The sequence below is a fragment of the Mauremys mutica genome, chromosome 2 (genome assembly GCF_020497125.1).
Source record: "Mauremys mutica isolate MM-2020 ecotype Southern chromosome 2, ASM2049712v1, whole genome shotgun sequence".
Taxonomy (NCBI): Eukaryota; Metazoa; Chordata; order Testudines; family Geoemydidae; genus Mauremys; species Mauremys mutica.
In genome coordinates, this window is record NC_059073.1 from 120,485,162 (window position 1) to 120,505,321 (window position 20,160).

General features: G+C 42.4%; 1 protein-coding gene and 2 long non-coding RNA genes across 4 annotated transcripts in view; 1 reads left to right on the forward strand and 2 right to left on the reverse strand.

Annotated features, from left to right (window-relative positions):
• LOC123363077 overlaps positions 1 to 20,160 on the reverse strand; it is a 51,791-nt gene that overhangs the window by 18,545 nt on the left and 13,086 nt on the right. The window contains exon 3 of the long non-coding RNA XR_006576698.1: positions 10,976 to 11,099. This is a non-coding gene — a long non-coding RNA (uncharacterized LOC123363077). The remainder of the gene's footprint in view (positions 1 to 10,975; positions 11,100 to 20,160) is intronic.
• The window catches only part of LOC123363080, a 33,280-nt gene that overhangs the window by 715 nt on the left and 12,405 nt on the right, over positions 1 to 20,160 (forward strand). The gene's annotated exons all lie outside the window — the stretch shown is intronic.
• PPP1R3G (protein phosphatase 1 regulatory subunit 3G) lies at positions 2,163 to 5,419 on the reverse strand. Its single transcript, XM_045003793.1, has one exon. It carries the CDS (start codon positions 4,750 to 4,752, stop codon positions 3,763 to 3,765), a length of 990 nt encoding a protein of 329 aa, XP_044859728.1. The 5' UTR covers positions 4,753 to 5,419; the 3' UTR covers positions 2,163 to 3,762.

The window sequence follows — 20,160 nt, forward strand, 5'->3', positions numbered from 1 at the left end:
GAATACCTATCTTTTCCTATTTGAATAAGTATAAGGTATGGGATGTTAAATTAATGTTCTGGAAAGTTCTGCCATTTTGGACAGCAACTCTGCAAAACTTTGCCAGAGTTTGTTGCATACCAGAGAACATTCTGACCTGCTGTGAATAATCTTGCCCTGACAGCAGGATTCTTGGACATACCAGCTACCATCTCTGCTCACCCCCACCCCCCCACCCCCCCGCAGCCTGGGCTAGGTTTAACCTTTAATAGTCAGTTTAAAAATATATTTTTTTAATTATTCTTTTGATGATGTAATTCAGTAAAGAATTGGGCTCAATACTTTTAGCATCATACCTCAGCTGTAATGGCATAAATTTCAAGTAGTAATCTAATGTTTTATGTCTTTACCATCTTAAGAAACTAAATCAGCTCACATTTTCCTATGTAGTATCCTGTTTATACTACATATTTTTAAAGAAGTTAATGTATTGGGGATAGTAAACCATTTCACTATTTTCCTTTTTAAAATATATGGACTTGGTGCATATCGGGGGGGGAGGGGAGTATATACTTAACTTGTAGAATTACTACTGGGATTTCTCTTTGTTTATATTTATATAACTTACTGTGTACAATCTCAAACACATTTTGAAGTATTGTACAGTATTACAATAATAAGTCAAGTTGAGTAATGAAACATTCCCAAGTAATTCCATTGAAAATTGGTGTTTTCGTTATGCTAAAAAGGCCTCATACACACTGAGTCTAATGCATCATGCTAGGTACTTACAATATTGTAGTGCCCTAACATAGGTGAATCACGATTTATTCCTATGGCTCAGACAGGATTAAACCATGTTTTAGCAATTAACCATGAATGCTGCTCACAGACCTGCAAAGTCCAAGGTTATAGTGTGATTCACTAACAGAGTCTGACCCTGTCTACGCTGCAAAATCAAACTGTGTTTTAATCTTTAGGGGGCACTATCATGTTGTAATTGAGTATTCCATTAAGTTAGCTTTCCATAATGTAGACACGCCTTGGAGCATCCAGTTCTATAAATTACAGCTCCATGCACCTAAACAACATATATCAGTCATCTAAATGTAAAAAGTCATACTTTTCCATGCTACTTATCTTTTTACACCACTAACTTAGATGTTAGCAAATGGGGTGTCTTACAAATGTGTACTGACAAATGACAGAACACATGCTTTCATACTAAACAGAATAAGGTACTATAAATACCTACAGAAATGTGGCTATGAATATAGCATGAAGAGGGCTGAAGGAAACCATTTATTTTCACTCATTAGTAAGGACCATGGAAAACTAAGACCTGATTCCACTTCATAAAACCATTCCTCAGGTAGTCATCCCTAACAAAAATATTTACCCATGCCAAATTTTACAAAAATCCATGTAACTGGGCATCATACTATTGAAAATTTCACATGTGTAATGTAGTTAGGTCAACCTAACTGCCTCTGTAGGCACAGCACGATTGACAGTAGAATTGTTCCATCAACCTACCTAGTGCCTCTCAAGGGTGGTGGATTTACTACAGCAACAGAAACTCCTTCACTGTAGTGCCTACACCAGGGGTGGCCAACCTGAGCCTGAGAAGGAGCCAGACTTTGTACATTGCCAAAGAGCCACAGTAATATAAGAGCAGCCCCCCATCAGCTCCCCAACCCTGCTCCCAATGCCTCCCACCCACCAGCAGCCCCATCGATCAGTGCCTCCCATTCCCTCCACACATCTCCTGATTAGCTGTTTTGTGTCATCCAGAAGGCTCTGGGGAGGAGAGGGGGGGAGGAGCGAGGGCATGGCAGGCTCGGGGGGGGGGGGGACAGGAAGGGGTGGAGGGTGGGCAGGGCCTGTGGCAGAGCCAGAGGTTGAGCAGTGAGCACCCCTCCGCACATTGGAAAGTTGGCACCTATAGCTCCAGCCCTGGAGTCAGTGCTATACAAGGAGCCGCATATTAACCTCTGAAGAGCTGAATGTGGCTCTGGAGCCACAGGTTGGCCATCCCGTGGCCTACACTGTAGTGCTACAGAGGTGTGACTGCAGTGCTGCAACTGTGCTGCTCTAGTGCCTGTAGCGTAGACATACCGTTAGAAAAACCATCACTATTTTAAATTTCTAGATCTTTCATTACGAAAAAAAAGTAACGTGTGTGTGTGTTAGACAAGGCTCTATTTTAACAAAGATTAGCCAGAGCTACACATGAACTTTATAAAACAAGGCTGTGGTATGTGGGAACTGCATTAGCCATTGAACAGTGTCAAAGTGCACTAACTTACAAGGAAAGAAGGATATTTTCTGTCATTTGGGGCTCCAAACCTGCAGCAAAGATGGGACACATCAGAAAGTGCTCACATATGAAAGTTATATTATGGACTCCATTGAATTAACAATAGGGTGGAAGACTGCTGTCATATTATGTTGGTTTTGGAAGGGGGTGAAAGAATTAGGCCCCTCATTTGAATGTGTGATGACTGCTGACTGAACTCAAGCCTTTACATTCCTCCACGGTCTGGCAACAACATGTGCTTGACTTTAAGTGCTTGAATAGCCTTATTGACTACTCACATGAGTAAAGTTAAGCATAAGAACAGCCATACTGGGTCAGACCAATCGTCCATCTAATGCTGTATCCTCCTGTCTTCTGACAGCGGCCAATGCCAGGTGCATCAGAGGGGATGAACTGAACAGGAATCAAGTAATCCATCCCCTGTCATCCACTCCCAGCTTCTGGCAATCAGAAGCTAGGGACATCCAAAGCATAGGATGGCATCCCATCTTGGCTAACAGCCATTGATGGACCTATTTTCCATGAACTTATCCAATTCTTTTTTGAACCCATGTGTTTGCAGAATCAAGACCTAAGAATTAGGGGGCGTTGGGGATTGACGCTCACCCAGTTCTCCCTCTCAAAAAAGAGTTGGATTTCTGCAAGCCATAATGACAACTCTGTTTTTGCTTACATCTATCTCTGTTTCTAGGAAATGCACTTTCCCTTTTATGGGTATGTAGGCATGCATTATCTGTGAGTCCAAAGAGAAATGCCTAATGCGTAAGCATAGCACAGTCACAACACTGGATTTAAAGTTCTCTCCTTAAATTCAGTGTATTAAATAGGAAACTTCATATAAGGCACCATCATCTTCAAGTTACACTTTTAAAAAAAAAATAAGTCACAAAAATATCTTGTTTCCAGTTCTCTTTAACCAACTTTAAAGAGAAAAGTCTGTGGGAGGAAACTCTGCTGACTTCTTGCCGCTCCTGAGAGTTCATTTCCTTTACAAAAAATGGTGAATTAACAATACCAGAACCAACAGGTCAGACCTAACTTTGTCTACAACTTTAAGGCTGATGGTAAGAGGCCCCTGCCCCTGGATCAGTCAGCTCTTTAATTAAACAAAACAAGCCACATTCTAATGGAAGGCTCAGAAACCAGTGACTATGCAGCAGGAAAGTGGCACAGAGTTGTTCTAGGGTGCAAGTACCAGGGATGGGACACTGCAGTGGTCTCTGACGGCTTGGCACAGTGGTCGCTTTCTCCTCAAGGGCAGGACATTCATAGCCGGCTGCTTGTTACCACACCCCACCCACCGCAGGCTGGCCGGCCCCAGGCTCCCTGCAAGGCGCTAGCTGGCTGGTAGCTTGTTTGCCCCCAAGCTAGGCAATGCTGGTTTGCTGCCGGGCTGAGCTGAAGGCCGGAGCGGCCCCAGACTGGGGGGTGCTGGGGTGGTTCCCGGCTGTCCCAGGCGGCGCTCAGTAGAGGGGCCCGGTGGGGTCTCCCTGGCCGGTGTCTGTGCTGGGCGCTGCGGGGAACCCCCAGGGGGCGGGGCGGCAGCAGCGCAGGGTATAGTTGCTGCCCCCGTTGTTGTCCCAGTACTCGCCCCGCTGGCTGCGGAAGCAGACGGCGAAGTGCACGGCGGAGCCCTCCAGCAGGCCGGGCGGGGTGCACAGGCTGAAGTGGAAGCGCTCGGTAGGGGGGTCGCTCCCCTCGGGGCCGGACAGGGGCTGGGCCGCGGCGTCCAGGAAGGAGCGCCACTCGTTGAAGGTGTAGCGCACCGTCACCTCCTTGGGGCCCGGGCAGCTCAGCACCCGCACGGTGCCCCGCACGTCCAGGGCCGCCGCGGGCTGGCCCAGGCGCTCCAGACACACCCGCTCCCGCTGCAGCCGCTCGGCCGCCGCCACCTCCCCGGCGGGCTGGAAGTTGGGCACGAGCTGCAGGGGGGGAGGTGGCGGCGGGCGGGCCCCGCAGCCCAGGCCGAGCGCGGCGCTGAACTCCTCCCGGGGCAGGCGCCGCAGGCGGGAGAGCACGGCGGGCGGCACCTGCGGCTCTTCCGCCGCGCTGAAGTGCTTCACGCTGGCCAGGTTCAGCCCCAACGAGTCCGCGAACTGCACCCGCTTCTTGCACTTGGTGCAGCAGCCCCCGCTGCCCTCCTCCGGCGGCGGGAAGAGCCCGGCGGCCGCCAGGCTGGGGCTACCGGGCAGCGACAGGGACCGCCCGCCGCGGCGGCGCAGCCCCAGCAGCAGCTCCCCATCCTCCGGCGGGGGAGAGGCTCCGGCCCGCTGCGGCTCGCCCCAGGGCTCCTGCAGAGGCAGCGCAGCCGCCGCCCCCTCTTGCTCTGGCTCTGCGGATCTGCCTCGCCAGGGGTCCCGCGGGAGCAGCCGAGCCGTCCTCTCTTGCGGGCGGCCCCCGAAAGGCGCTAGCATTTGCTCCAAGCCCAGCAGTCCGGAGTCCCGGCCTTCCATGGCATCTCGCCCCCGGCCCCTCCCCGGGAGACTCCGCGGCTGCTCCTGGCCCTCTCCCGGCCGGGGCTTGCGCTGGCTAAGGCGGTGGGGTCGTTTTATCGCCTTTGCCTTGCAGCGGAGTCATGGTGGGGGGCGCGCCCCATTCCCCCCCGGGGGCTCCTGGCGGCAGGGACGGGCCCTCGGGAGAACTCAAGCCGCGGGCTGCCAGCCACGTCCCCAGTTCTGCCAGAGCCAGGGGCGAAGGGGCAGAGCGGACCCAGCGCCGCGGACAGGCTCGCAGAAGTTTCCATGCGTAGCGTGTTTGGCCGAACACGCCCACCTCGGCGGGAGGCGCTGCCCGCCCATCCGCGGCTTCCGAGCCAGGGGAGGGCGCTGCTGTCTCCACAGCAGCAGCTACAGGAGGAGACCAAAAGTGGTATCGGACAGAGGGAGGAGCGGCTCACCGAGTTCGCCCTGCAGGGCCCTGAGGTGGCTTGTGATTTGCTTGCTGCTCCCAAGCACGAGCCCCTCTAGAGCTGTCGGGGTCAGCCAGCAATGCCCTTCACCCCAGGCAGCTGCAGTGCTATTGTCATTATTGCAATGCCTTAGGCCAGGGGTATGTGTAGCTGGGGTATGCAGGTCTCATGTACATATTTGGCAAGTTTTACAACAGGTTACATTTAAAAAGGCCTAGTGAAGTCAGGCTTACTAAAACTTCATACAGACAATGACTTGTTTATACTGTTTTATACACTGAAATGTAAGTACAATAGTTATATTCCAATTGATTTATTTTATAATATGGTAAAAATGTAGGCAATTTTTCAGTAATAGTGTGGTGTGGCACTTGTAATTTTATGTCTGAGTTTGTAGGCAAGGAGTTTTTAAGTGAGGTGAAACTTGGGGGTACGCAAGACAAATCAGACTCCTGAAAGGGATACAGAAATCTGGAAAGGTTAAGAGCCACTGCCCTAGGCCATTGCTTGTATAAAACCAGGGCACAATGGTCCAGGCTACCCCATAGTTAGTCTCACATTCCAGCTGCCAGGTTTGATACTACTTCAGGGAATCTATGATGCTACCATAGGCAAAAGTAATTTAAGCCCTGGCTCTCTGCATAGGTGATTGACCTCAATACAGTAAATGCAGCAACTTGGCAAAAAGCGATTTAAAGATGTCCCTTTTTTTTGTCTTTGTGATACACAAAGGCCTGGGGGAAGGGATTTGCTGTTATTGTTTTTTAAAGTTTTTACTTCTGATTTTTTTAATGTAGAAATATCAGTACGGGTACATCTAGTCTTCCTGATTTTGCCAGAGAACTCACTGGGGGTATTAATTCAGATCTTTCTGCTGGCCTTAATTGAAGAGAGTGTTGAGTCTTTAATAAAAACTTTGTCATGGGGCCATTTGAGTAAAATAGAAATAGAATCAAAACATTTTAAACAGGTTTCCCACTTCAGTTAAGTTGTGGAATTTAACTTCTGTTCCACATACTTCACTTCTGTGGAACACCGTCAGAATCCTGCCAGTTCTCCACTAATGCGTGGGCCAGAATTTTTCAAAAGTGGCCTTTGATTTTGGGTGCCCAGCTGGAGATCTTTTGGGCCTGATTTTCAAAAGTGCCACACTCCAGGTCCAGTTGAAGTCTGTATGAGTAGCAGGTGCTTCCAGTGCTGCCAACTTTTACCATTTTATCACAAGTTTCATATTATTTGATGATTTTCTTTTACAGGGATGTGATTATATGAGAACCTCTGCTTTCATTTTTTTAAGAAAGTTTCTAGATCCTCATAATTAAAGAGAAATACTTAAAAACAAGAACCCTGAAGTCTCAAAAACTAAAAAAATCAAAATAAAAAGAATCCCAAAGGTATTAGTCTTTTAAAGTCACATGACTTTAAGCCACTAGTTACTTTTTTTTTCTTCTCTTTTTTTTTTTGGCCAGACTTGTGATTTTTGAACACTGACCCAGATCCTTGAACGCATTCAGGCTCCTAATTTCCACTGAAATCAATAGAAGTTAGAAGCCTCTGAGAAAATTAGCCTTAGTGTTGGCAATACTGTGCTCCTGTGAAAACTATGCCCAAAGAGTCTGAAGATGCACAGGCCCCTTTTGAAAATCTAGTCATAGAGTTTTCTAAGTTATTTATAATGTTAAAAAAAAAACACAGAAAAAGTTTGACTTCAGCAAAAACAGTACAAACATTTTTCCCTCTCTAGGCCATTTTTAGCTAAATACTGCAAGTTAAATGATTTCACCACAATAAGGATTTTATTGTGGATTTTTTATTAGGATTTTTGGAGTCAATGCCCTTGCATATCTGGGAAGTTTTCCAAAATTAAATGGGTACTTAGTACATGTTACAGCTGTCATCTTTAGATAGTTCTGTTGGTAAAAGTACAATTCCTCTTTTCCACCCCACCTTTTTCAAGACAGAGAAACTAGAAATCCATATGCAAGTAACATCACTTTCTGGAGATCTAGGCTCTCTCCATGGATCAAGATAATTTTCTGAAGAAATTAATATTTATTTTTAATTAAATTTCATTTCAATTGCAAAAATAACCTTCCAAAGGTGAACTGATGAGATACTGTTCTACTATGTGGGCAGCCTGTCTCTCAGAGAGAGGCAAACTGCTCCCATTCGTCTCATCTGGTGTTAAAGACAAATGGACACCATTGAAATATTAACTGTCTTAGCAGCAGTCATCTAGTATGGCTAGATAGTTCATTCATTTGAAAGGATATTTCCACAGGAATAAGGGTGCAAGCTTGTGCTATTGAAGATTAGAACCACTAATGTTAAGATAACAGTTATTTAAAATTTCCCAATAACCTGATTCCTTCTGTAATTTCTGTCATTGTAATCAGCTTTTACCAGTAACTAGTTCTGGAGCATGCAAAAAAGAAACTAATTCTCAACCTAGTCTTGTGTGATACACAGGAACTGGCTCAGAGAATAACTAGGAAAACAGATGGTCACTGTTGCTCAGGATACATTGTTTTGGCTATCATGGATTAAGAATGGGAGTCAGCAATGGACAACACCGTAACATAAGAGTGGAGCTTTTTCTTCTGAAATGCTGATAAACTGTTTAAAAATAGGCTGAAAGGCAAACTAACATACCTGAAATGATCAGGTTAAGTCATATTGGTGCAAACACCAGTCTGTGCCAATGCAGTTTAGTTATCTTAAGGATTTATACAGTGTACTACTTGTGCAACTATAGTGTAGTTACACCATTGAAAATGTATCTAATTAAGACACACCTTTACACCCTGATCCTGAAAACACTTTCAGACATGCTTAACTTTACACACTTAAGAAGTCCCTCTGAAGTCAATGAAATAACTCTTGTGCACAAAGTTAAGCACATATGTAAATGCTTGCAGGATTGGGCCATAATCCATAGAATCTAGCTGAAGGCTATTCAAAAACACTATATTAGAGGCAGTGATAATGTATGTGCTGAAGAGCAAAACCAAAGCAACAAGGAGTGAATAAAATGTGTCTAAATAATGAGGTATGGAATATTATAACTCTTGGATACTATACATATATTCAGTAAGGTCAGATCAATATAGCTTCTGTAAGGCCAAATTTGTGCTGATTTACTATGTTAGAATTCTCTGAAAGAGGTGCATAAATAAAATACTGACTCTGTTGTTTGAATTTTCAAACAGCTTTCGACAAGGTCTCCCAAGAAAGGGAGACTGTTTCTGGGGGAAAACAGGATAAAGGAGAAAATCCTATTGCAGTGTTGCCAACTCTCACAGTATTTGATGTTTTTTTCTTAAAATTCCAGCTTCTGGAGTCATGTGATAACGTAAGACTCTCAGCTTTCATTTTTAAACAAAAGTAAATTTCTAGATATGGTTATGGAGAAAAGTTCTAAACCATTATCTTTAAAGGTTCAAAAAACTATTATCCCATTTTAGAGATGGTGAGATAGTTAGGCAACCAGATTTAGGTGCCAAAATCTCTGGTGTTCTAGGCTCCAGTGCAATCCAGAAAACTCCTGCCAAACCCTGTAGGTGCCCAAGTTTTCAGGGTAAAAGTTCCCCCAGTGCCTATGTTTCTGCCTGTGAGCATGTGCACTGCCTCGTTACTGTAATTGTCCAGATGTCTATCTCCTCTCAAGCCCCAGAGCAATTCACAAACTGGGAGAATACAGACACATGCTGGGCCAGATCCGGTAGGAGTGTTCAGAGGCCACCTACTGGTCTGGGTTTCATTCACAGTCTGGTCACCAGAGGAGGAGGAGGTAGTGGCAGTGCTACCCATCTTATAACTTTTAGCCCAATGGCTAGAACATTTCCTGGAATGTTGAAGACCCAGATTCAATTCTCCTCTCTCAGCCAGAGAGGGAGAAAGACCGGGAGTCTTCTACCTCTTTGGAGATTGCTCCAACCAATGAGATATGATATGAGACTCTCTCAGTATCTCCTGTTGAAGTGTTCCACTATGAATAAATAATGAAAGAGCGATTTGAGGAGGGGAACTGGACTCTGGGTTTCCCACTTCCCAAGTGGGTTCCTTAACTACTGGACTACAGAGTCTCTCTCTGTGTGGCCCAATGACTGTTCCACTGTGGATAAATACTTAAATACTCATTTGTGGATTTGTGTCTGGACCTACCTCCCTAACTCCTCATCTTATGCTTATTCCACAAAAGCATTCTGCCTCCGCTGCGCTGCATGTTATTTAATATGTTTGTTAATGATTTGGTAGGGGAAGGAGCAGTGAAATTTGCTGATGACACAAAACTATTTAGATTAGTAAAAAAAATAGGATTGTAGGAAAAACCTCCAGAAAAATCTAACCAAACGCAGGATAGTACAACAGCAGCTGAATTTTAATTTTGATAAATGCAGGGTAATGCATACTGAAATGAATAATCTAGATTTCTCCTAATAATATCCCCATGACTGTGCTAAATTGGTCTGCAAAGAGGATTGCCATTCATAAGAATTCTGTGCAAGCAGTAAGGCAGTAGGAATTAATATTGGATCAAAATCTATTTAAGCATTAAATCAGGTAGTTATGGAGATCTTGGGAATTTAAAAATTCTGAGGGTCAGGTAAGTTGTTTGTTAGTATTCCCAAAGCAGGTGGAGTTTGAACTCTTAAGTCCAAGGGTTGTATCCTCAGCTGGTGTAAATTGTCATAGCTGCTGGAACTATAAGGATCTGCCCCCAAGCCTTTAATATGTTCTCTATTCAAAACATTTCCAAATGGACTCTTTGAAATAAAAGTTTTAAAAGTGATAGTTCACAAGACTAGATCGTTGAAGAGCATAAACAAATCTGATCAATGGTTTTTCAAAGCCTACTCATTCATCAAATTATTTTTGTAAAATCTTTGGTTCAGCTGGAGAATTTTTGTCATTGGAGGTGATTCATTTTTGTCTATTATATGAACAATGTCATGGAGAGGCAATAGCAATGAGAGTTGCACTATGAAGTTTGAGAGGAAGAAGAGTCTTATGATTAATGAACTGGACTGAGTCTCAGGTGATCTTGATTCAGTTCCTGCCTCTGCTACAGACTTTGAGCAAGACATTTATCTGGCAGGGCCTCAGTTCTCCATCTGTAACATGGCAATAGCAAGATTTCCCTTGTCTTATCTGTTTAGGCCCTGATCTTGCAAACACTTACTTACATACTTCACTTGAAGCATTTGAGTCAAACATATGGTTAGTATTTATTGGATTGGGGCCTTAGACTACAAGCTTGTCAGGGCAGGAACTCTCTCATACTCTGTTTGTACAGTGCCCAGCACAGTGGAGCCCAACCTTGTTTGGAGGCTCCAGGCACTACTGAAATACAAATAAATAATTATAATAAGGCTGATTCAGAACACAGTTTTCCCCCCCCTCCCTCTTTGGAAGTGAAATATAAAACCCCCTCATGCATTTTTAAAGTTGTCTCATTGGCAACTATTATCTGTTCTTGGAAAAAACAAACTTAGTACTTTATGGCCCTGATTCAGCAAAGTAAACAACTGCTTAACTTTAATCCACTGAACACAGTGGGAAAATTCATGTGCTTAAGTGCAGTGCTGAATCATGGCCTTTGAGATTAAAAAACTTAAATTGGTTTATTTGGAAAATATTTGCAAATTAAGCCTGCAAACATTAAGGCACATGCTTAACTTTACTACTGTGAAGCAGGCCCACTGATGTTAGGGATCAGGGCTTAATATTTTTGTGTCTCCCTCTGTTGGCCCAACCAAATCACTTACCCTTACAAAACTTGCGCTGGCAGTGGATTGTGACATTGTCTCTTGACTGCTCCAGTTTTCATGTTCAGGGATAGTAAAAATATATCCAGTTCTCCATCAATGAATCCAATGGAGAAAAGAAAATCTGAAAGTATTAAAGTGGGATAGGGGATTTCAGTGGGACCTAGCCATTGTGTTATAGTAAGTTACTTAGTGGCTTTATTGCCAGCCTATTCAGTTGAAATGTTATATAATAGTATCTTGCAACATTTACTATTGCACTGGGGAGGGGAGAGGGAATCAATAAACCTTGGGGCGGGGGAAGTCTGGTAAACTTGCCTTAAGAGAGAAAATAATCTATAAACCCTTGGGGTGAGGGATCTGGTAAACTTGCTTTAAGAAGCCCTTTCACAATTGGAGGGATGGACTCAAAATATCATATTCACTTCACCTTTCATTTATCTTATTGCCTCAATGTCTGTGTGTCTCTTTTCCAAGACAAAGCTTATTTTGGTTTAGGACAAACAATGGAGAATAGAAACAGCCTGTTAATTGTCTGGAGTGGCTTCAGTTAATTCCCTCATACTGTAGTCATCTCAGGGCTAACGTGTACCATACATTTTATTCCAGACAACAGAATGAAGGTAATTTATGTACTGATGAAAGGAAAATATGAGAAGTTCTTTCATTTCAGAACTGTCACTAGGAATTCTATTTTCAGTAGCCCACAATGTTTGATTTCTGAATCGGTTACATTATTCCATGAAAGTAAAACTTTATTGCAGATGCCCTGTCCAGAGGCCCAGTCCTTTGGGAGGCAGCGCTGCTGTTGGATGTGTGGTTTAACAAAGATAAATCTGTTTGAATCAGTAACCACCACATGAACACAAAAGGAAGACAAAATTGTTTGTCTACAGTCATCCAGCTTCAAATCCCTGGAGAAGGGATGAGCTATATCTAGACTGGAAAATTAAATTTGCTTACTCAGTTGCCACTGATTCAGATAACCATCCAATTTAATCAGGAGTCAATTCAAGCAGCCTGTTGATTATTCCTCTATAACCATTTCAATCATGGCTTCAATCTCCACATCCTAAATTGATAGATTTCCCAGCAGTCCCAAGGAAGGTATTCTATTAATAAACATACAGGTTACAAAGACTCAAATCTCTTCAGTGACCTCACCAGTTCCCTCCTCACATCTTGTCTAAGGAAATCCCTAATGACAGAGGCTTATCAGAAAACATTAATGAGATAACTATTGTGTAATATTAACATACATACCAGAGAAGTCCTGGTGAAGTGAGTGTGTGTGTGTGTATTATTAGAGAGAGAGAGAGAAACATCAGCAGTTTGTGCCCAGAATGAATATTCAAATCTGACTTCAAATTCTTCCCACATCTCACTTCAGATTCTTCCAGCATTAGTTCTGAACTGTTTTTTTACCCATATTTAACTTAGTCTTGGGACTTCAACTTTGAAAATGTATGCTTTTGCATTAAGTTGGTTTTCCAGAGATAAAATTGTGTCATGAATACTCTTGTTTTCAGGACAGCTAATTTTAACAGATCTGTCATTCCTATGTAGATGGCATGTTGGGATATTAATATCCTCTTAAATTATTTTTAAACTATTAATACTTCATGCCTATGGGAATGTTATCTGCAAACATAGCATCTTTGTATCTTTGCTAAGATTTTAGGGGTTTAGTTTTATCAGTTTGTGAGGATTTCCAAGTATTGGATGTCAAGATTCCATCAGGTTATGGGTTTCTGCTATATTCCAGTGTAAAACCTGTATCACAGATCTTTCCAGGTTATACTGTTTGATTAGAGATTATTTAAATATATGTGTATTCCTTCCTGTTTTAAAGCTTATACAGAGAGTTTATTAGAACATTTTCTTATTTTTAAACTAGTTTTCTTCTCTATTAAACAAAATTGAATAGCTTTAATCCATAAAGGCTCAGATTAGTTTTGTTCTTGAAGAAGCAGGTATTGAACTTAAAAAGTGTTCAGTATGCCTTAAAAGAAATAGTAGAAACTATTACAGTTTCCAAAGGGACTGAGAGGGATTTAATCTGAATTTCTGCCAGATGTTCAGGAGACAAAACCTCATACATTTTACTGGAGCCCGTCAGACAATGGCAGAAATCTCTCATCCTTCAGAACTGCTAAGTATTATGAAGTGTTTTAACTAGTGACTCATATTAACAATGATGTATGAGAAATGGAGATACTTTGAATTTATGCAAAAAGAACAGGAGTACTTGTGGCACCTTAAAGACTAACAAATTTATTTTAGCATGAGCTTTAGCTTTAGCTCATGCTAAAATAAATTTGTTAGTCTTTAAGGTGCCACAAGTACTCCTGTTCTTTTTGCGGATACAGACTAACACGGCTGCTACTCTGAAACCTTTGAATTTATGAATATCCTATTTCTCTGATTCATGGCAATGATTGTGTTTCCCATAATGATGTGGTGATTCTAAATCTTCTGTTATTTGTGCCATGTATGTGGCAATAGGGCAAGGAATCTCTTCATTTTGGGTGAAATCCTGACCCTCTTGAAGTCCAGTGGCATTTCTCTTTGTGTCTTGCACAGAACTGAGCACACTGTTTGTGCTGAACAAACACATAATAAAAAAGGGAATTATCACATTATCCTTTGTTTCCCAAAAACAGTGTGCAAAAGATTCCAAGCACTTTGGGGAAAATTAAACTGAGAACAGAGTTCGACTGAAATTTAACAAAAATAGCTTTTGCACAAATCTTAATTTCACTACAGTTTTATGCTTATTTGGATTATTTTGTTGGTGTTAAATTGCAGTGTTATGCATCTGTGTTTTGGGAGATATTTATTTAAACTTTCCCTTGTACATAGTATATTAAAAACCTTATTTGTTTAAGTCATGCTTATCAGACTTTTCAATCAGCTAATGTTATTGTGGTCAGAGAAATATCTACGTAAAAATGACTCCTTCTGGTGGAGATTTGCAGCTGTGTTCATGAAGTTCTGTGCAAGTAGCAGGAGCCTTTGAAAAGGGCATAGCTCTATGACAAGGTCTGTCAGAGTGATTGGCAAAAAAAATATACTCAACTACTGAAAAAATGTTTTCAGCATAGGAGGATTTTTTTTAAAATGCTGCTTTCTGACATGCTGTCACAGAGCCACATCCATTTCAAAGGCTCCTATTATTTACAAAGAACAGCAGCCACGGTAGTGGAACACTTTGAAGTAGAAACTACCTGCTGAGTCAGACAGCTCGGGGCAGAGCATCAAAAGGGGATGTGTTTGGACTCCAAGCAGCTTGAACATTCAATTACTTAATTTTAAAGATATCATCTTCACCACCCACCCAACCCCTCAATGAAGTTGGAGGTAGAATTTTGGATAGATTAATGGGTTTACATAGCCCGCGTCCTGAGGAGTGTATTGTGATAAATATGGGAGAAGATCTGTTGTCAATAGCCCATACATTTCTAATGTGCAAAGAATTTATTTTAGAAAGTATGGTAACTATGATCAAGCTAGGCCAATGTAGAATCATAACCCCAGCCATCCATGTTCTCTTCCATTGCAGGGCCATGTCACAGCAGTCCCTGTGTCCGCAGTAGCTTGTGGTGATAGAGAGTTCAAAGGGAAGATGACCTGTTTGAAGTGCTGTTGAAGGATCATAATCAGGATTTAGCTGGTGTGAGGATGAACAGTAATGGCCTGTTAAAGAAGCCAGGCTAATAGAGGTGTAAAAATTCACCTGTCCTCTCTTGTACAAGAGGTTGTGAGGGAGCAAGAACCAGTTTGGGAACAGAGATCCCCACACATTCAGTTCTAAGATTGGGTTCCTTCCCCAGTGAGAGCCTCTGACAGGCAGAAGTACGCAACATGCCCAGTAAGAACTGTGGTGCTAGCAGTGAGAGCTACTGTCATGGGCCCTTCTTTGATCATAAATAGTTTTTAGTGTAAGGAAAATCTCTCCCCAGGTAGTTTGCAAACCTAAGATGGGGAAAAGTATAAAAGAAAGACATTAAATGGAAAATGTTTTGAGTAGCAGAAACATCTTGTTGAAATGGAAGTAGAGTTCTAATATATGCTTGAAGACTCTTTCCCTGGCCTGGAACTCTCTTCAGAGAGATCACAGCTTTAAATTAAGCTATTTTATAAGGAAAGTTTAAATACCGAAGATGAATCTTAAATAGAAAGTGATGATCTATGCAGTGATGAGATATGTCCTCTGTTGAGTTACATATCTGCCCTTGTAGGTAGATGAACTCATTATTGTCTTTACATTTTAACTGCTATGATGCTTCATGGCCTTGGTAAACATGTATTCAGCGTAGATGCACCTGCAATATATTTGTTGTATTATGTTTTGTAAATTTTCTTTGACAGTAATACAGAAGAAAATATTGGGCCAAATTCTGCCCTCACTTATGCCTGTGCACCTTAATGATTTCAGTGTGGGTGCATATAGGTGTGATTGAGGGCAGTATTTGATGGATTATGGCAATAGAATATCATTGTGATTGTCTTCAGCAATAGATTGATTCTAAGCAGCTTTTAACCCCAGAAGCTCAGCAGTCACAGTACTCAATCCTGACCCAATTCTATCCACAAATCGCATTCTTTTCCTTGCTGCCTATCTCTAATTGGCCCCTTATCCCAGTCCCAGTCTCCTCACCTCGGCAGTCCCAGCCTTCATTCCTCAGACTTCTCATCACAGTCCTAGTCTCCTTGCCCAGCAATTCCTAGCCTAACCCCTCCAGGCTCCCAGTTTCCATCTCCCGGTCCTCGTCTCCTTGCCCAGCTACTCCCAATCCCCCTGCCTGCCTTCCATCCCCACTGGCTCCCATTCCCCACTGACTAAACTATTTTAGCTGAAATTTTCCAAACAAAATCATCATGAGGCAGACAGCCACCATGGAAAATTTTTCCCCACAAGTTAAAGTTTGTGAAGTAATAAGCAACTGAAAACAGGTCTATAATGGGAAGTATTGGACAATCTTAATAATAGGTTGTGCTACCAGTCCCACCTACAATAACTTATTTCTATCATAGTAGATAGATCGGCCGGACCTGCAGACGGGGCAGGTAAACAAACTGGCCCGGCCCGCCAGGGGCTTTCCCTACACAAGCAGCGACCCCTGTTTGAGAAACACTGCACTATAACAACAAATAATACTAAGACAGTCCCTCCCTCAAAGAGGGGATAATATAGAACTAAATCCTGTCATCAGAAAAATAACTCACTGAGCGAAAGTATATTCAATTAGGTGGCCCTTCAATCTTGTCCTGCCTAGGTGCAAGGAAATTGGCTCAGTAAGCTGAAGTTGTTCTTTTACACTCCGCAGAATATAGGCAGTTTCACTGAGGAGGCTTAAGTGTAAGGGCATGAAGCTGGTAGGAGGGGTCATGAAGTAAGACAAGCAGCCAAAAAGAGCATTCAAAACTACCTAAACTAGTGTAGAAATTACACCACTAATTTAGGCAAAAATGCCCTTGCACTCTTGTTTACCCACGTTGGGGGGAAAGGGCCATACAATTGCCAGATAGATGCTTATTATATAGAAGAAAATTATTGTAAATAAATATTTTAATTTATGCAAAATATATTAAATATCACAAACATGTCACTTTGGGAGAATAATAAAAATAGATACAGATATATAGTATATATAAACTATATGGATTATATTCATAGCTATCTGTTTTGTTAAATTTATTATGCAGTACGTATGTATAGGAACCTGGTTTATTCAGTATCCAATTTATTTATTTTTTCATTACTTTGTTTGATTAAATGGTTAAGTGAGAAAAGCACAGACCTGAGAATCAGAAGACCTGTGTTTCATCCCCTGATCTGCCAGTGACATGCTGTTTAACTCTGGGCAAGTCACTTCACCTTTATATGCCTCAGTTTTCCCATTTGTAAAATGGAGATAATGTTACCTACCTTTACAAAATGCTTTGAGATCTATGGAGGAAAACTCTACAGAAGTGCAAAGTATTATGCATATACTAAACCTTTATTAGCCATATAGAGAGAAGATATATTTTACATCAGGTTTATATGTCTACAATAAGAATTTGATAATATATTTTACAAAATATATTCCCCATGCTGGTCCTGAGCTAATATTTGTCCCGCTTTTCTGCTTGCGTCTGAAAATTAGAATGCATTTTTGCACTGTAATGGGGCGTGGCCTCTCTCCCAGACGGACGTTGCGAGTCCCCCCTGGTGGGCAGAGCCGGGACACCCACGCCTGCTCTTCCGGAAGCAGAGGGGTGGGACAGGACCTGGAAATATAAAAGGTCAGCTCACCAGCTCGGCTAGAGCAGAGCTGCCAGAGGAGAACGACATCTCACTCGCTGCTGGAGCTCAGACCCAGCAGCAACCACTGCAGCCCCCGAGAGGGACTGCTGGAGCTGCTGGTTGCTGGAGATGTTAAGGAGTTGCTGGGGCTGCTGTTAGCTGTTTATCCCAGCGAGGCCTGGGACCCCTGCGACCCTGGGACCCCTCTCAAATGGGAGTGTAGGAAGTAGTCCAGGGAACTCGACTATAGTTTGAATATAGACTGACAGCTGGCCAGCCTGTTGTGGCCAGTTTTCACTGCTTACCCAGTGGCAGACCACTCTGCCACAGTTAGGGCCCTGGGCTAGGATGCAGTGGAGTCGGGTGGGCCTACGTCCCCCTATCCTGCTATCCCACCCCTGGCATGGCAGCCTCCCCACCACAGACAAAGAGGCCTGCATTTGTCAGTGGTCCATCAGAGCCAGGACCCCGACTGTTTGCTGCTCCACCCTGTTTGAGAGCCTGGGCTTAGAGACTCGTTGCTCTGTCCTGAGTACAGGCCTGAGCTCCCTGACTTTGCTGCTCTGCCTTCGTTGAGGGCCTAGGCTAATAGACTTGTTATTGCTCTGTCCTGAATACCAGCCAGAGCCGCCCAACTGCTTGCTGCCTCGCCCGGCTGGAGGGTCGGGGCTTATAGACACTGCTGCTCTATCCTGAATGTAGGCTAGAGCCCCCTAACTGTTTGGTGCCCTGTCTGGTCAGAGGACCAAGGCCCCTAGGCTCAGCACTGTCTAACCCTGCCAAGTGGCAGAGCCTCCGATGCTAATTCCCCCCCTGAACTGTGCTCTTCAGAGGACTTGTAGTGAGGGGGCGTGATCTCCCTTCCAGACCGACGAAGGGACAGCTGCGACCGCCTTACACACATCTAATTTAAAAAGAAAATCTGACAACAATATTTCTTCATATTTCTTTTTTACTTTAACTGATGAGACTAATAGCTGCAGCTAGTGCTGCAGTCATTCAGTAGATTCTTTCTAATCTATCCATAATATATTAACATGACAGATTCTGAAATCTCCCTTATAAATGGAGCATACTCATGCCAAAACTGGTCTGTTTACCTTTTACCTGCTTTAAACTGAACAACTAAGCCTGTTGTATTATAGGAATGTTTCAAGAAGAGGCCATAGTTTTTTCAAAGCAAGATATCACACCAACAAGAAAAGTGACATGCCCCTCTCTGTCACGCACACATACACACGCACTCACTTTAGATGCATAAGGAAACAGTTACAGTGAACAACTGGTTTGTTGGGTTTTGTTCTACAGTGATATGTTTGCAAAATCAGAGGGCCATAGTCTACTCCAGTCATACTGGTTTAAATCCTGAGTAACTCTCCTGACATTAACAGGGCTACTCCAGATTTACACAGTTGTAAATGAAAGCAGAACATGGCTGAGAGTCTTTTAATTAAAATAATAAACTGCAAAGTCCTTTGGCAACGGAATTGGCAGCTTCGACACTGACAATTTGAGTATTATTTTAAGCAAGCCTGAAGCCAGCGATTTGATAATGCATTATTGATCACAAGTCTCTCTCTCCCTCACTCATCATGTGTTTTTGTACTCAATCAAAAACTAATAGAATAAAAGGCAGTCACCATTTAAATTATTCAGCAAATTATTGTCTATCATTAAACTACTGTTACTTATTTAAGTGTATAAGCCTGCCTGATAAAAGTATTTCCAATTTCCCTAACAAAGTTCCAGTGTAACCTGTCTATATCTAGAACAGGGGTCAGCAATCTTTCAGAATTGGTATGCCGAGTGTTCATTTATTCACTCTAATTTAAGGTTTCACGTGCCAGTAATACATGTTAACGTTCTTAGAAGGTCCCTTTCTCTAAGTCTATAATATCTAACTAAACTATTGTTGTATGTAAAGTAAATAAGGTTTTCAAAATGTTTAAGAAGCTTCATTTAAAATTAAATTAAAATGCAGAGCCCCCCAGACCAGTGGCCAGGACCCAGGCAGTGTGAGTGCCACTGAAAATCAGCTTGCATGCCATCTTCGGCACGTGTTGCCTACCCCGATCTAGAATAACAAGGCTTGATTCTGCCATCCTTACTCACAATGAGTAGTTACTACTAGGGCTGTCGATTAATCATAGGTAACTCATGTGATTAACTCAAAAAAATTAATCACAATTAATAAAATTAATCGCCGTTTTAATCACACTGTTAAACAATAGAATACCAATTGAAATTTATTAAATATTTTGGATGTTCTACATTTTCATATATATTGTATTCTGTGTTGTAATTGAAATAAGTGTATATTATTTTTATTACAAATATTTGCACTGTAAAAATGATAAAAGTAATAGTATTTTTCAAGTTACCTCATACAAATACTATAGTGCAATCTTTGTCGTGAAAGTGCAACTTACAAATGTAAAACTTCAGCGCTTACAAGTCCACTCAGTCCTACTTCTTGTTCAGCCAATCGCAAGACAAACACGTTTGTTTACATTTACAGAAGATGATGCTGCCCTCTGCTTATTTACAATGTCACCAGAATGTGAGAACAGGCATTTGCATGGCACTTTTGTAGCTAGCATTGCAAGGTATTTATGCACAAGATATGCTAAACTTTCATAGGCCCCTTCATGCTTCGGCCACCATTCCAGAAGTCATGTTTCCATGCTGACAACACTCATTAAAAAAATGTGTTAATTAAATTTGTGACTGAACTCCTTGGGGGAGAACTGTATGACCCCTGCTCTGTTTTATCCACATTCTGCCATATATTTCATGTTATAGCAGTCTCGGATAATGACCTAGCACATGTTGTTCATTTTAAGAACTCTTTCACTGCAGATTTGACAAAGCGCAAAGAAGGTACCAATGTGAG